The sequence below is a fragment of the Arachis stenosperma genome, chromosome 7 (genome assembly GCF_014773155.1).
Source record: "Arachis stenosperma cultivar V10309 chromosome 7, arast.V10309.gnm1.PFL2, whole genome shotgun sequence".
Lineage (NCBI taxonomy): Eukaryota > Viridiplantae > Streptophyta > Magnoliopsida > Fabales > Fabaceae > Arachis > Arachis stenosperma.
This window is the reverse complement of record NC_080383.1, coordinates 4,970,341-4,988,353: the sequence shown is the minus strand read 5'-3', so window position 1 is coordinate 4,988,353 and position 18,013 is coordinate 4,970,341. Positions and strand designations below refer to the sequence as shown.

Below are 18,013 nucleotides of genomic sequence, written 5' to 3'. Positions count from 1 at the left end.
TGATATGATCGTATGTTTGGCATATCGATTGAAGGCAAAGTACTTTTATATTGGAAATTTTATACCTACTTTATTGAATACATGATAAACTGGTCCAAACTATACAGGCATGGCATCCAAGCTCATATGCCTTGACACATGTACTTAGGTTCCTTGATTTATTGGATAAAGCACAGATTAAGAAATGAGGGAAAAAAGTTGTTCAAACATTAGTTATCAAAATAACGTTGTAATGTTCTTAGTTTTTGGATTTTAAATCCCCACCACTTGTTATTTAAACACATTTGAATTTAATTTTAATATAATCTCAATATAAAATAGTTTTATATATAATGTTACATTAACAAAAAAATATATGTGATTGTATAAAATATTTTATACTGTTTAGAGTGCATCAAAATTGAACTCTTTTTATATCAGTTAAAAGTCTGATTATATATATAAACAACATTTCTCTGTTGTGAAAATTCTATACATATAAAGAGCTTGGAATTTTGGAACAATGAAGTGTGAGGCTGAGATAGCAAGATGAGAGATAAAGAGATAATAGCATGTCAACCACACTTGGGTGGTGCTGTGGAAGGAAATGAGGCCACACAGCAATGTGTCTTGTGATTTTGTGGATTTCCTTTCAATGTTTGGCTTTATCTCCCAAGTTTGAGGCTGCTTATGTAAGATCCACCTGTGACCACGGAACTGCCTCATAATCAATACTCACAATAGCATAGAAAGTGAAGTGGCTTCGATTTTCAGTATAAAATTTGCTTCGCTTCCTCCTGATATATCTTGAGATTTTTTTCCCCCAACATATTGATTGTAATTGGATCAAACTCTTCCGAAATAAAAAAAATTTGATAAAATAAAAAGATAAAAAATAAAAATCTAATCATCTTTTAAATCAAGATGGTAAAATTCTTACATAATAACAATTACAAATTTACTGATGATTAACTTCTTATTTTATCACTTTACAATTCTTCTTACAGCTTTAGAGGATTTTTTCCTTTGTACTTTATAAAAGTGATAATAATTTCTATGGAATCTAAATTCTCATAAAGAAATATTTATACATATAAGAGATGCATCACATTCTTCGTTGCATTAGTTATACAATGCAAAAAATATTTCCAGCAACTGAGGAAAAAGAGGGACGGGGATAAGTTTTGTCAAATACTTTATGGTAAAACTAGTTTTAATTTATCAAATCTAACAATGTTTAACAAGAAACCAATTGATTTTAACTTCAATACCTCCTGTCAAATTCTATTAACTTAAACATCAAACAACTACCTGTAGTCAATCAATCAGTATGTTTATTCTAAATATATTACAACATAATATATTCCGCAAGTCCACAACTCACAAGCTTGCAACTCAAATCAAGGTTCACAGTATCCTACGGCAAAACAACTACCTTGATGATAGCTTGTCAGACCAACAGGGGGGGAAAAAAATATCCAACAGAAAGTCAGAAACAGAAATTTGCTAGACATGAGGAACATGTATTACGAATCACCTAGGTACATGCATTTTATGAATTACAGGAAAAGCACCAAAATCCCTCTGACTAAAAGCGAGAAAAGTAGCAACTAGGGAAGAAGCCTAGTTTAATTTTCATTCACTTGAAAGATCTACAAAATCTTGAGATTTTAATAATTACCAGAAAATCAAATACACTTCTGTCTGCATCAACTAAAATACTTTATGGAGTGAGCAGTTAAGTTCAATGAAATTGCAAAACTGACAATGTACACTTTCCTAAGTATGTCTATAGCAAGTGGGTAATATTCTTTGTTCTATTCAAGATTTTTGCTTTCTAAACACTTTGATTGGCTCATCTTCACAAGAGGATAGTAACTGAAAGTAGAAAAACAAAGAAACTCTGCAAGACTCAATTTCATCTTGCACCAGATCTTCATCGGCTTCAGCCACGTGTTTCAAGGATGGAAAATCCCATATGCTGGGATATTTCTCAGACCCACCAAAGGACACCAAAAATGGATCTGCAAGCTCTTATTCCCATGGGTGGAAAAAAAATTCCAGAGAATATACAATAGCTGAAGCTGTGTGCATGTTGAGTGAAAGCTAGCTGCCTACACTCAGAGAACCAGCCACGTTGAACCCAAAAAGCTAGCTACTTTATACCTGAAGAGAAGCCTTGCCTTGAAGGAAAGCCCCCACCAGGTTGTGCCCTAAACGGTTTCTCACCGGCAAAACGTTTGTCAGATGGTCCAGCACCAAGGATACCAAGTGCACTAGGATCAGTGACACGAATACCGTTGCTCATGGTTCTTTGAGGTGGTGGCTGACCCTGGAAATGGTCCTCACTTTCAGCTCTTCTTCTTCGTTTCCATGCCTCAGATTTCCCTGTACTATTAACTGGTTCTGGCATTTGGTAGGTTGTAACATTTTTGAATCTTCTTGGCCTCTCCAGTTGGTGAGCAAATGGGTTTCCATTTCTGCCAAATGAAAGAGATGCTGAACCATTGGCATTTGAGGGGCCAACCCCTGCCTCATCTTGTTGCTCCTGTTTAAGTTTGGAATATTTGATGAAGCCTCTCCCCTGAAAGATGGGAAAAGGTGGAGACATATTTCCACAGCCGAACAGTCATTCCTGTAAATCGGCAAGTATAAATTTTAATAGGGATCCAGACAGGCCAATACTTGTCCTTAAGAGGGAAATAAGAGACCAGGCGCAAAAAAAAAAAAGGATCCAGAGACATACAGAGAACAGTATCTTCTCATTGAAATGAATAAACTCAAAATTTCAACAGGGAAAAAGAACTTACTATCTTGCTTATATGGCTCTTCTTCATGATCAATGACAATTTCATCTATCCTTCGCCCAAGTTGTTGTAAATAGTTACGTATTTTTGAAAGCACCTAAAAGTTGATGGGCGAAAAGTAAATAGGGACAACATATTTGAAATGTACATAACAAGAGGAAAGACGTAATCCTGCTAAAGGTGTACCTTTTCCTTTGGAAGATTTGCACTGGTTGTCTGCAACCTGTGAAGCCGTTTCAAAGTTTTCATTTCTTCAACCATCACATCTTGACACCATTCCATCCACTTTACTTCCTTGAACTGCTCATATACTTCCTCGTCATCAGACATTTCGCCCTCCTCTTTTACTATAGGTTCAACCTTCTGCGGTCTCTGAGGTCTATCCTTTCTCATTGGGACATTGACTTTAGCAGAACCCATTTTCTTCTTCTCCTGCCCACGCAACAGTGGCGTGTTGTTCATCATATGTTCTCTTTCTTTCTTGGAAGGTTTCCGTCCAGCCTTGGTATTAGCATTTTTCACACCAAGAACAGCAAGTTCCTAGACAGAAAGAAGAATGAAAACATCACAGCAGGTCACAAGCAATAAAATTGATTACAGAATAAGTTGAAGCATCAATCAACAATGAAGAACCAAACTACCAAAGAAACAACTGAAAAGCACTGCACATTCAACGTCGTAAATATTGAAAAAGGGAGAGGATTCAAGAGATCTGATAAAGACACAAACAAGAAAAGACTATCAACTTGATTATATACATAGAAAGTACATTTGATGAATAGAAAGAAAGTCAATTCACACTTTAAAGAAGTTTTTTCCTCCCTTCCAAGTCAACACTCAAACCGTGCCAGTCCCATGCTTTCACTCCTTCCCCCCATCTCCATCCCCACATGCCTCCTTTTATACTCATTCCCTAATCCCCTAAACCAAATTCCATTCTCGTGCCACTACTTTCCAGCCCTCCAATCCCATTAAGACTTCCTTGCTCTAAGTGTTGCTTCTATGCCTCCTATTTATTTGTTTCCAGTATAAACCTATATTATTGGGTATAACACATGCTAGCATCAAGTATTTACTGAAATTGAGAGAAAGAATGATAGTGGAAAAGAGCATACTGCATATAGAGATGGGAGGAACAAGTTTAAGATCCCTTAAAAGATTTTTCAGCTATACATACTGCATATAGAGAAAGCAAAAGAACATAATGCTGAGATTATAATTGAAGAAATAGCAGACCTGCTCCAAAAGGGCATTTGCGCGATCTCTCAAATTTGGAGCTCGTGGCAAGAAAGTTTCATGGTGTTGGAGTTCTGCTGGTGCAATTTTTTTGTTAAGACCAAGCCGTTCATCTAATCTAATCTTTTCCCAATTACCAAATCCATGAAAATGTATTCCAAGAAGCAATCTTGCATCATCAACTGTCCATGAACAAGATAGAGTCAACAAAAGCAACAAACAAGTAACCCATTGGAATGCACAATACAAACTACAGAGGATAGACATACTTTGGTTCCATCCACAACCTTTCGACCAGTTTGAAGGCTTGAGATATGATAAAATACGGAACTGTTGAATGGGATCTTCATAACGACTAATACGCTTTGCTAGGAGTTGAAGTTGCTGGACACGGGCAAGTAGATCATTCGCCTTCACTGGGACACCGAAAAAATCCAGCAAAGGCCCCTGGTTACAATACTAGACGGTATAAGTATCAAAGGAAATTAGGTAAATAAATAAATAAAGTAAATTTGTATAGAAAATATATATAAACAACCTTTGGATCCAGACTGCCAAGTTCTGCTGCCTCTGTACAGCCATCAATTAGAGCATTGAAGAGTTCACACTGTGCTTCAAGTGAAGCAGCTCCAAGTGCACCACCAACCTCGGCAACAATCAAGTCAATTTGGCTCTCATTCCCATATTTCATAACCTGGTCATTTTATTGGGTAGAACATACAAAATATTTAAGTGCAAAGAAACTAACACGGAGCACATACATTACACATGTACAAAAACAGCAAGGATGGACAGATACATAGCCAACCACTTACAAGCATACAAGACATACAACCCATCCCTATCCCGACTTCAAAATGCCAACAAAATACTCCGCTACAATAGATGTCAAGAAACAAATACAGGTGATCATATAAAATACCATCAATGGAAAACAAGTGTAGCAAACTACACAAACAAGGCAGATACTTTCCAGATGCATTTTAATGACTTTCGTATACAATTCATGGAAGGAAATGAAAACCAAACATCAATTGTTTCAGATTCACACACAGGAAATAGAATGTGCTTTCTCTCTGCTAAATTGCATGCAAATAACTACCCATTACCCAAACTCCACCAAAGTTTAGTTTGGCACCAGCAGCCACAACAAGCTATTAAGTAAAAAATTTGAGCCTCACGTCATCATATCCTCAGGATAAGTAAAGGCTCCAGCAATCTAGTTTCCTTCTGAGCATCTACACCCATACAGCCCTACCTCCACCCATTTTACAGTGGAAATGCATAAAGTTTAACTGATGATCCTACAGTGTATAACTAGCCATTTCTTTAGCATGAGACTGATTTGCCATAACTGCTTAAAATGATCAACATACTTATCATGTAAATACAAGAGGTTCCTCAACCATTGGGGCACACCAAATGCAACAGACTTTGCTTAGAAATTATTGAAAACTGAGTCATTGAATCTTACTGAACGAGAAAAACGGAGTGCATCTCTTTTAGATAAATTCCCATATGACCAATTTCTCACTTGGGCAGATGCTCCATCAATCATTGGTACTGCAGGAGCTGAGTACTCTGCTTTCCGGCGTTTCTGAGCTCGTTCAGGTGGTTCAGGATCCTTCTTTTTTCTTTTATTACTTCTTTCAGATTGATTATCCTCTGCATAGCTTTTAATATTCCTTGCAGAACGCGGAGCAAGAGCATCCTAAAAAAGGAAATAGAAAAATATAACCATGGAGGTATATATAATCCTCAAAACTCGACAAGAAACATCTAAAGAATAAATAAACCCATTTTTAAAGGAAGCATATTTCTTTTGAAGAAAAATATATCCATGGAGAAGAACAGGATCAAACCTCTGCTTGGACTATAGCATCGGGCTTAATCCAACGACTCCAAAAGCTTTCATCATCTTCATCATTACAAAAATTGGCCACCTGGAAACAAGAAAATTAAACAGTTGAAATACCTAAGCAATTTACCAACCTGTGGAATGATTTTAACCCTTTATAAAATCAAAAAGAATTATATGAAAGTTGAGCAAAATAATATCCAGAGTCCCATCCAAATATCTTGCCTTAAATGCACTTAATAACTCATTTCCTTGTTCTCCCTCAGCTTCCTTCTCTTCAACCTTCTCTGCTCTTTCAAGAATCTCATCTATATCCAAACTTAAGAGTCGTTTTTTGCTTTCTTCGTCATTTCTTTCTTCCTTAAAAAGCTCCTCTGCTCCAAATCGTAATATTTTGGATAGCTCATTCTGTCATGTAAAAAACAAAACAATTGATATTGTAATTAAATACAAACTAAAACGAAAATTGAATTGAATCCACAATTTATACAAATATGGTATCATCCAGTAGTTTCATTTTTTAAAATTATGTACTAAGACATGATAGAGGGTGACAAAAATAGGTAGAAGTAGACAGATTTCACAATGCCCTTACTTTGTCAAAAAAGCATCCTCCTTTTTTTGCTTCTTTCTTCTCCAGTCTACCCTCTGCATTTAATTTTTGTATGACCAAGTGGTCAAGAACCTGTAGAACACATTCACATGAAAAAGAAAATGTAAAATATTACCCATATGGCATTGTCAATAACCAGGCAGATATATGATATTCACGTAAAAGCAAATATAATTGAAAGGTCAGGGAGCAAAGATATTTTAGAAGACGAGATAAAAGTTGGATATCCAATGGCTCTGAATATACCATCTTCTTTTTGGCACGTTCCAAAATATCCTCCTCAACACTTTTGCTTGTCACAAATCTATATATGTTCACAACTTCTTGTTGGCCAATTCTATGAGCTCTACTCATTGCCTGTGAGACACGCAGCAATCTGTAAGTACCCATTATTCTTTGTTGATTAATAATGAACCAGATGAGTTATCTACCTGCAGATCATTTTGAGGGTTCCAATCTGAATCAAATATAATGACAGTATCTGCAGTTGCAAGGTTGATACCCAGACCTCCTGCACGTGTTGAAAGGAGGAAACAAAAATCCTCACTTCCAGGTGCATTAAAGTGATCCATTGCCTGCTGACGAAGCTCAGCTTTTGTACTGCCATCAAGTCTCTGAAATTGAAACCCGCGTAATGACATATACTCTGCCAGTATATCCAACATCCTGACCATCTGCATTACACCTATGATAACTCAGTAATTGATGAACCAATGCTTAAAGCATTTTATATGTGTTTGCAAATTAAAGCAAAAAAAGATAGTTAGTCTTACAAATTGCATGTGTAAACAACAATAGACAATCTCCAAAACACCTAAAACTAGATTCACCCTTTACGATTATTTCAACCGAACTTAAAAGAGTGTGTGCAACCTCAAAGTAATAAACGACAGTAGTAGTACAATGTAAAATTGTGAGCTAGAAGCTTCCGAAAGCCATCTAACAAGCAAGTCCACCACCAATTTCAACAAACAAACCTGAGAGAAAATCAGAACACGATGCTTGGTTTCATGCAATCTGACAAGTAGCTTGTCAAGTATGACAAGCTTGCCACTGCTAAAGACAATTCTCTCTCGCTTACTGTTGTCACTACTTCCAGAGTCCCCACCATAGCCATGGTCAGCACTTTCAAACAGGAAGGGATGGTTACAGCATTTCTTTAATTCCACTACAATATTTAGAAGGGAAACCTGAAACATAGAAGAAACAGAATACAATTGAATTTAGTAATGAAGATAAGGAGAAAAATATTCAGACGTATATATGCAATATAAAATCAATCCTCTCAATTCAACAGTGGACACAAACAAGAAAATTTCTCAGTTCAACTGGCAATATAGAGATCAACATTTTCTAGATTCTTCCACTCCAATAGCATTGTATTACAGTTTAAAAAGAAAGATATTTTATCTTATTGACACACTGTAAATGTTAATGCATGTCCATCCACCACCTATTTTTCATTAAAAGAAAGAAATATAACTTCTAAATAATAAAAGAAACCCCAACAGCTCAGCTTATTTACCTATAAGAATGAATGGTGAATGGAATCAAGAAACCACACATGAAATCCAAGTAAAAGCATTATATTAAAAAAAATGATAACAAATATAGACAATATTTATAACAAGGACAGTACTGACATTTTACAGCACAGTCTATCTAAAACATCAATGCTAAGAACGGATTTAGGATAAATGTAGGTTTATTTACAAATTTTGCTGTGATAGAATCAGTAGAAGAATTACAACCTGATTCCCGCGAACTCCTTTGTTCAAATCATGAAAATTGCGCTCCAAAATCCACTTATAATACCTACAAGAATGGAAACACCAGTAGAAACTTAGAAGGTAAGTTACAGGAATAACTTTCAAACTCAAAAATCTTCCCCAAACTAGAATTTTCACTTACTGTTTCTGAAGGGGAGACATTTCAACCCTAAGGATACGTTCAATTTTAGGGGGTAACGATTTCTCGACATCTTTGATAACTCTTCGCAGTATGTGAGGCCTCAATTCCATATGAAGATTTGCAAGCTAATGATAAAGTAATATATCAACAGTGAATTAAACTAAGCGTAATTTCAAAACCAGAAAAAACAATTAATATGAAAGATCAGGGTATTGGTGACAACTTATACCTCATTCTCATTGAAAGAACTCAGATTCTTATAGTTCTGTACGAAATCATCCTTGCTACTGAACTTGTCAGGATCAAGGAAGTGCAGCAAAGCCCTATAAAGAAGGAATAAGGGGAAGGGTATTAGTACCCAGACAAGAAGGAAAAAATGAAATTACAAACAAAATAACAGAACCTACTTAGGGGAAAAAAAGGGAAAAAGAAAAGGCATAAAACAACCCAGACAAGTGGACGTGATATGACAATAAACCAACAATCATGGACGACTCGGCTAGTCAGACATCAAGCATCTGACTGGCTGAAGGATAATCTAAATATAATGTGCAATCAACATTTTTCTGACAATTATCTGAACATGAACATCAATAAATCATACAAATCCAGGAAAACGAAAATTCCATTTCGACAAGCATAACATAAAAGGAAACTGTTATTAATACCATAGTTCTTCAACACTGTTCTGTAGAGGAGTTCCAGTGATAAGTAACTTGTTCTTGGTGCTAAATTCCTAAAACATAATAGAAAACACAAACCATCATAAGAAGGAGATGGACCTCAGTATCATAAGAACTACTTAACAATAACATTAAGTGAGAAGGTACATACTGAAAGTGTTGTATATAGCTGCGCCTCACTATTTTTTAGTCTATGAGCCTCATCTACCATCAGATAACTCCATCTGATCTTGGAGAGAACAGCCTTGTCTTTCAAAACTACTTCATATGTAGTCAACAGCGCATTGAACTTAATAGGTTTTCCAGGCTTTTTATCATTGTAAAATTCATATTGTTGACAAACCTATCACAACACAGAAAAAATCAAGATTGATTACAAATAACACCGTAATACAACATAAAATATAGCTTACTTATCTTCTCTAACATCAAGCAAGATAATAAAAAATACTAGGACAAAAACACAGAAGCATGCAGATTCAAGAAAATTCACAATATAAGCTACATAAAAAGGTTCATAACTAAGTCAGTGCAAGATTCCTTTTGATGTTACTCACTTGGCAGTTAGCATACTTAGCCAGGCTGATAAATCTACTTATAATATACTAACATATCTGAAAGAAGATAATACTTCATTCCCATATAAACCAAAATTCACACATATATGCCTCACCTCTCGACTTGCACGAGTTCCAACATATATAATGATATTCATATCAGGAAGCCACTTCCTGAATTCTTTGGCCCAGTTTGATAAAGTAGACAGTGGTACAACTACAAGAAAAGGGCCATGGATTTGCTGGGCATTCTGTATAAAGAAACAAGTGGATTAATTTAACATTCTGCAAGTGTATTTGTAACCTAACAGAGAAGATACTGTACCTGTAGAAAACCAAGCATTGAAACTGACTGAACAGTTTTACCAAGACCCATTTCATCAGCTAAAATGACATTCGTATCATTTCTCCAACTGCAAAATAGAATAGATAGATTCAGAATGCAAAAAGGACAAGCATATCCTATGTAAACCTATAAACATGCAAACCTGTTAACAAGAAAATTCAGACCCTCAAGCTGATAATCACGGAGCTTTCCACCCCTCAACCATTGAGGTTGTTCCTCAAGCTTCCGCAGACTTACTACACAATTCATCCATAAAGTAGAAGTTCAAAAATCAGAATTTAGAGAGAGGTAATATTACATGATATAATTGTACTGTTATTAATAATGATAATAAATAACAACACTCCATCAGGAAAGCAAAGGAATACATAACACCTAAAAGAAACAAAAAGTGACCAAATATAGGAAAATCAAACACTCAACCTCATGCCTTAATAAGAGAATGCAGAAAATATTATCCTTGAAAATTACATATGCAAACTAAAAAACAGAGAGTAATCATGTCTGATACTGCTCCTGTGATATGTGTTTTTTTTTTTTGGGAGGGGGTGGGGCCGTGGGGGGAATTATAGCAGCTTTGTGCTATATTATGCTAATGATTTTCAGCTATATTAGTCTTCAGAACTACAAAGAGAAGCTATGCAATAACAGAAAAATTAGCAAAATTTAACCAGACTACTGATGCTTTTTTTCCAGCAAATCAAGTAGGATAAAAGATATGTACTAGCTGAATGATAAGAAAATAAACAGCACTGTGCAAACAACCATGCAACTGTAAAGCAAGGATCAATTGAAATGCCAAGGGTTCATGGAAGAGTAGGGCAGAAAATACTGAAACATGCAAACAGCAATTGATACTAACATTTGCTCTTCTTGCGCTGGGAATCTACCGTCTTTCCTTGAACAGACATTGCAGCTTCACGAGCCTGTTCAAATATGATAGAACAAAAAATTTAGTACACAGTAAAGTATACAAGCAGACAACTGATAAGACATCCAAGCAACACAATAAAACCAACCACCGTCCAGAGAGAGAGAGAGAGAGAGAGAGAGAGAGATACCTTATACTCATCAATAGCATGTTGAGCAAAAGCAATATCAGTGTCCTTTTCCCTAATATCAGTTGAGCAAAACCAAATTAAGTGTGAAAATATACCTAATAACAGTTAAACCACATTCAACTGTAAAAAGCAACTCCATATGCAATAGGCGTATGAAGTTGTAAAAAGAAATCCACCAATGATGCATAGATTTAATCCTTCCTCCTTTCTATTATGAAGAAACTGGATGCAGATAAAACTAACTGGGAAAAAAAGCATTACAAAATCAGTAGTATAATGTACCAGGTCGCTTCAGCATAGGATAATCCTTGCCACTTGACCAAGTATTCAGGAATAACATTGCCACCATTATCTTTAATGATCCTATCTGAAATTATTCTTTCCACCTGAAATTCCAAAGCTCAAAGTAAGAATATTTCAAACATAACAAGTAAAAGGGATTACAAAAGCAATAACAATCATGAACTGCAAGAAAGCAAACCTGACTGTTTTGTTTAATAATATCTAAATCCATCTCCTTACTCACGTCATTGACCTCAATCTGCATTTGGAGTCAAGAAGCCATTAAAAAGTAAACACTGACCCAAAATACCAAATTAACTGTTTTTGTATTTGCGGAAATGTTAAGAGAAAATCCTGGATAAAAGCACATGCACAAAGACATCTTAGAAGATAAGTTGAAATATAAGTTCCTAGTTGCTATCAGAAATTTCATCAAAACTATAAGGAGCTAGAACACAGATTAACATACAATGTCAACACTTTTAAAAATAAATAAAATTAAATAAAAAACTCATTCATAAGTTAACCCCCCAACCCAACAGCTTAAAAGATAAAAAAGGTTGTCTACATGCTTCAACGAATTATTGATGAGGCCAGATGCAAGACGCCTCTCTCATGTTGCAGATACAAAAAAGAAATAAATTGAAGAAATTAAGGTGAAAAAAATAAAAGTAAAAATGAAAACAACATTAAAGGGCAAGAATAATTTATAATGGATGATCGGCCACTTCGCACAATCCAGTGAATAGACCCTTCCACAAAGAAGATTTCACTACAACGTGCTAATAATGGTATTATAATAATAACCCGTAAGGAAACTGTACCAGAAGCAACCTTCCAACAACAACATGGAGTTATAAAATAAACTACTTCCCTAAATAAATTTCAGCAAAAGATTTTGTAGTATTGCAGTATCTGACTATCTATAGTGCCCTAACAATAATTGAATAGTATCTTAAAATATCCTCCTGCAAATATTACCTCCTCTCTTGAGATTGTCTTCCTGTATCTAATGTCCTCCATTATCTTCTTAGTATAATTCAAAACCTTCTTGAAACCACTAAGCTGTAATATCACACATAAATAGAATGCATTACATTTCAACCGGAAAAGAAAAAAGGTAGTAATAGAAGAAGAATGATGAAAGATGAAGGATTAATAGAACCAAAACTATAGAGAATACAAAATAAACGATAGGAAAAAATTTCATACATTTTGCAGCTCAGCAAAAGACTTCCACTGACAGTGCAAATGCGACTGGCCCTTCCATTTTATCAAGAATTCCATCTCGCTCCAATCAATTTCAGACTCAAACAAGTGATTCATCAAAACAGGCTCTGTTGATCTATTATTCCTTTGAGCATCTTCAGCCATGCCCTTCGGCTGATGCCAAAGCACTTTTTCAATAGAGTCACCATCATCCTCTTCAATCTCTTCCTGAAAAATATTCTAAAAGATCATGCCAATTTTGTGTATATATAAAAGAAGAATTTCATTAAAATAGAGTAGGAAATTACAAGATAGAGGATAAGCGTTCCTCTATACAAGAGCAGAAGCCAATCAAAGGAATTATCTATAAAGCATAACTTTCCAAACTCTCAGCATGTCTGAGAGCGAATCTTATATAAAGATTGGGAACTTTTACACCATATAGATTCCAGGTATCTAGTCATATCCATTAAAATAGCTTGTCATAAAATTTTTCATCGAAGGTGCATGCTATAAAAAAGATCACACCAATATAGATAATTCAGGAGTGTAAAGTAAGTCGGGTGAAATCATAGTAATGTAAAAGAGATAATAAGTTTGCTCAAGAACCAAAAACTCTTTTCATCCAGCAATCATCATGGCTAGATCAGAGTATGTCGAACATTTGATAGATACAATTAACTAGATTTTTGACAAGGGCCGGTGAAGCACACAACAAAGATATATAACCACTTGACATACAATTTATCAATTCTTCTGGAAAAGTGGTATAGTGCGTAAATGACAAATCTCCATCATGAAAGCCACAACAAATGAAATTGGCCACTTTACACTAAGCTCCATAATATGCCAACAAAACCTAACAACTGAGATCTCTCCACCACCACGCCTCAAATAAAAAAATTTTAAAAAATGTAATAAAATAAAAATACTTTTCCCCAATTGAATTTTTACTAATGTGGATAGTTATCAAAGTGGCCAAAACCCATTCTCTATAGACAAAACATTCAAATTCATAAGCCAACAAAAGTAACCCTCTTCAAACCACAATAAGGATTCATTCTTTTTCACTTAAAAAGCAATATGAATGGGATAAAAGCGTCAATTTCTAAACTGCACCCCTTAAAATTCTCAATCTTCCATAAATAAATTTTAAACAAGCAAATTGTAGATTTGTTGCAACACTGTAAGCTCTATGTAAATATCGCAAATTTTATCATCGTTTTTAATTTGTTGCACAATATTCTTATGCAAAATACACCTATTCATGAAGGTTTGTGTTTCTGTATTTTCTATCTAATAAAACCTTTTTCTATTTATGTTAAAAAAACAAATTCTGCAAAAAATTTCCTTTCCAAAGAAGCATATAACTTCCTCACAATATTCTACTAAATGTTTAAAGTAACCTCTAGGATATCACATTGACAGTGCAATGCTGATTTTAGTACATTAATAATACCTAAAGATTTAACAGTACAATACCGACATCAGATAGACAAAAACCATGTTCAAATATGTCAAATGTAGGCTGTACCTTCTGTGACTTTTTCTTCTTCCCTTCATCAGCTTCTTCACTTTCTTCGCTTTCAACATATGATACCTTCCGAACTGATCTACTAGACGTGCGAACCTCACTGTTGCGCAAAGATAAACTACTGGCTGCAGAAGAGCGACCATTATTCTTGCGGACATGAGCTCCTCTCTTCTTTACGCTCTTGAAATCCTCATCACTATCACTGTCAGAATCATCTGCTGTTGATTCCTCATCTTCAAAAGATTTAACTCTTCTCTGTCGACCAGACGAAGCACATGTTTTGCGATCTCTACTAGACTTTATGCTTCGTCCAACTTTACCTCTTTGCCTTGCCTTGGGTTTTTTGGCATAGTAAGAATCGTCATCGTCGTCGTCATCATCATCGTCTGAAACATCTAGATTTACATCACTGTCATCATCTTCATCAGAGCCTTCACCTTCCCAATCTTTATCCTGGAATAGCAGTTCAGCATAATAAGTTAGAAATTCACCAGAACAAAAACATATGTTAACTTCAAAGCTAATAGTACAGCAATTTTTTACCTCAAAATAACATATATAAACCCTTCGTCCCCCAAAAGGAATAAGATATATGAAAAATTAATTAATTAAAAAAATGTTAGAACTGGGTAGCAAGAATGACCGCACACACAAAAAGGAAAAAAGAAAAACAAAGCACCTTGTTTGCAGCACGACCACCTGCTGCAGGCTCAAAGTCTGCATCATCTGGGTCATCTTCTGCAATAAATGACAAAAAGATATTAAAAATGCATCATGGGTATATAACAAACCATAATAAGTAACAACGACAAGAAATTATTTTAAGTGCAGCACTTCCTTCTAAGAAAAACTTGTTATACAAATGCAGTGCTAACATACCATCTCCTTCATCCTCCTCCTCATAATCAGCATCACCGTCGTCATCATCATTATCACCATCATCATCTTCGCCATCATCTACAATTCTAGACCTCCTACGCCCAGTGCTGTTGGCATTGTTGGACATCCGATGAGGCCATGAATTCAACCCGCTTGCTTTATGTGCCCCCTTGTAATGCAGCGAATCACTCTGCTCCTCCCCATCCTGCTCATAGTATTCATCAGACAACATCTCCTCAGCAGGAACATCAGACTGGCCTCTTGGAGCTTTTCCTGCTTCATTTTGTCCTTCATCATCCTCTGAGTCTAATCTGTCCCCTCTTCCATCAAACGAATTTTCTTCAGAGACATCTTCATTTCTATATTCTGATCCACTTTTCGATTCCTGCCCAGAGTCAGAACCATCCTGAGGGCACATAGGCCGGCAGTCCTGAAAAAATGTTGAACCCCACTCTCCAACCATAGCTGTTTTACTACCAGTAGTCTCTAAGTTTGATTCTCTCTCACCAACTCCATCATCAGTTGTTGCTTCATTTTGCATTCCATTAGCCCCATCTGGCTCACCATCACTCTGGTATTGTGCCTCCATGTTCATATCAAATTCCTTCTCACCAGACGTTGCATCCACACACTCATTACCTACTGATCTATGTACTCTATCAGCATTCTGTTCTTGGTCTTTATCTTCAATGACGCTATGGGAGACATTATCATTTAGAAAATTCCTAAAGAAAGCCATCCTGTGATGTATAACTAACTTAAATCTTCTTAACTTCAATCTCCGTCACAGTGAAAGTGATTAATCATAGTAAACAAATTAGTCCTATATATTGCTTGATGCTTTTGTTTATGATGTCTCCCAAAAACCTGGAGAATAGTGATAAATGTTTAGTAGGGTCTTGAATTATGCAGCTGGAGCAGATACACGCAGTCATAACATAAGTATACTACAGAAATAATGCAAGTTAATTTCAATACACAAAAGAGAAAACACGAGGTAATAAGGACAAAGAGAAAATGCATTACAGCAATTTTTAAGAACATTTCTTCTTTTCACAGAACTAATAAGGTGCACAGTTTTTAAAAACAAATTACAGTTTAGTTGAAAATCATTGCAAGCAAATGGTTTATGAGTGAGTTAAACTCTCTGTGCTATTAGTTTTCCACACACCTCCTGCCACCAAGCAACTGGCAAGAGGGAAGGGAAGGCAAGTTCAAATTCAATTTTGAAGCTGGCAAAGCAAACTCAATTAAACTTATTATAGGCAGAAATCAATCCTGTCAACATCAAAGAAAGTTCACAAATTCTCCCATTCAGCAACGAGTGTAAGCACAGCTTCAAACCAGTGTCTAACGGTCAAAACTGAATTCAGCTAAAACCCACACCCTTGCAATGCACAAAACCATCAACACCAAATCAAAAACAAGTTAATCTCCCAAAATCAACGGAAAAAAGAATCAAGGCAGGGAAACCAACGGATCAACAAGCAAATTCAACGAAGCATATCGCTAAAACCCCTAACCAGAGGGAAAAAACAAACCTAAATCGACAATCGGAAAACCTAATTTCCGAAAGCGAATCACTACGCAATGAACGAATCGAAAGCGAGCACAGAGCGATTAAAGGAAAGAGAATAAGCGCAGCTCTAACCTTTCACCAAACAGAGAGCGAAACAGAGTTCTATGGAATTCGGCTCCGAAAGGAAAGGAACCGCGATGAACCGACGGTGCGCAGGTTAATAATCGTGCGCACCTCTTCCTCCGAACAATAGACTCACCGGAAACGAAATCGCCGGTGGCGGAAATCGAAATAAGGGAAAACGGAGGAACAGAGCAAAAAAATCAGTTTACGGTTTATAGGTAAACGCTAAAAAGTGAGATTTAGAATGAGGCAGGTTAGGCGGAGGTAGTGGCTGAGAATCGCCGGTTGCGACGGCGGCGGCGGTAACTTCCGATTTTGAGTGAAACGACGAGGGATTTGGATTAATCGACGACGATGTGAAGATGAAAGAAAGAACGAAAGAATGGAAAGGCGAATGAGAGAGAAAACAAAAACCAAAGTCCTTTTTTTCCCCTTTTCCCTAATTTATTTTTATTCATTTATTTTTTTATTTTTTCTACAGAGACACGCAAAAAAGGGCACATTAATAATAATGACGTGAAAAAAATAAATAAATAAAATTAGGCATTTCGTTTTTATTTTTTTAACTCTTTAACCAACCAGATAGGTCCACGTGACAATCAAACGGTGTTGGTAAATTAGCACCTTCTTATTTTAGTTTTAATTTATCTATTTTATTTCTATGAATTGTTCATGTGAAATATTTAATGTCATCAATTAATTACACAATCTAAATTTTAGATTGTAGATCGACATATAAAAAAAAGTATATTCAAATTTATATAATTTTATGCAATTATAACACAATTAATTTACTCTAACATCCAATAAAATTTATGTAAATTGTCATATTTTGATGCATAATTAGACACAAAAATAATAATAGTAAAAAGGAGGGGTGTTTTGTAATTTGGAGAGTGCATGTGTGGAACAAGGATACATCAATCACCAAAAGGGAAGAGGGTGTTTTATTTTGTAGGAACGTGTTGGTGTTTCTCTTCCCAGTAACTTTTGGTAAGGTCTAGGGCGTGGGGGTAGGAACGTTTTGGTTTATAGGCCAAAAATGACCTAACCCCACTATTCATATTTTTCTTAGTACAAATAATAAAGTAGAAAATGTGTAAACCAAAATGGGTTAATCAAGTGTATAACTCACTAATATGATTAAATAATGAAAAAGTATGAGAAGTCAATGTATGTTTTATACAATGTATATAATAGGATTAAATTGAAATTGGAATTAAATTAGAGACAATTAATTAATTTTGAATAGTTTCTAATTTAAAATTTGAATCAAATCATAATTTCCATCAGTTATGAAATCAAATTAGGATTACCTAATTAAATTAGAGGCAATTAATTAATTTTGAGTAGTTTTCAATTTAAAATTTAATTCAAATCATGATTCCCGTCAATTATGGAATCAAATTACCTCCC

The 18,013-nt window shown here is 35.4% G+C and overlaps 1 protein-coding gene across 1 annotated transcript; it reads right to left on the bottom strand.

Moving 5' to 3' along the window:
• Nucleotides 1-1,579: 1,579 nt before the first annotated feature.
• LOC130941923 (protein CHROMATIN REMODELING 5) lies at nucleotides 1,580-17,013 on the bottom strand. The gene is given in 32 exon segments (XM_057870564.1): nucleotides 1,580-2,546; nucleotides 2,548-2,614; nucleotides 2,790-2,883; nucleotides 2,973-3,326; nucleotides 4,023-4,204; nucleotides 4,292-4,469; nucleotides 4,561-4,716; nucleotides 5,497-5,733; nucleotides 5,885-5,965; nucleotides 6,106-6,288; nucleotides 6,476-6,565; nucleotides 6,740-6,850; nucleotides 6,925-7,167; nucleotides 7,471-7,683; nucleotides 8,245-8,308; nucleotides 8,405-8,529; nucleotides 8,634-8,727; nucleotides 9,073-9,140; nucleotides 9,239-9,430; nucleotides 9,761-9,895; nucleotides 9,970-10,057; nucleotides 10,133-10,226; nucleotides 10,853-10,916; nucleotides 11,052-11,103; nucleotides 11,334-11,437; nucleotides 11,533-11,592; nucleotides 12,315-12,398; nucleotides 12,546-12,770; nucleotides 14,077-14,529; nucleotides 14,756-14,814; nucleotides 14,956-15,822; nucleotides 16,607-17,013. Coding segments are annotated over 31 exon segments (5,301 nt in total). The 5' UTR covers nucleotides 15,695-15,822; nucleotides 16,607-17,013; the 3' UTR covers nucleotides 1,580-2,134.
• Nucleotides 17,014-18,013: the final 1,000 nt, after the last annotated feature.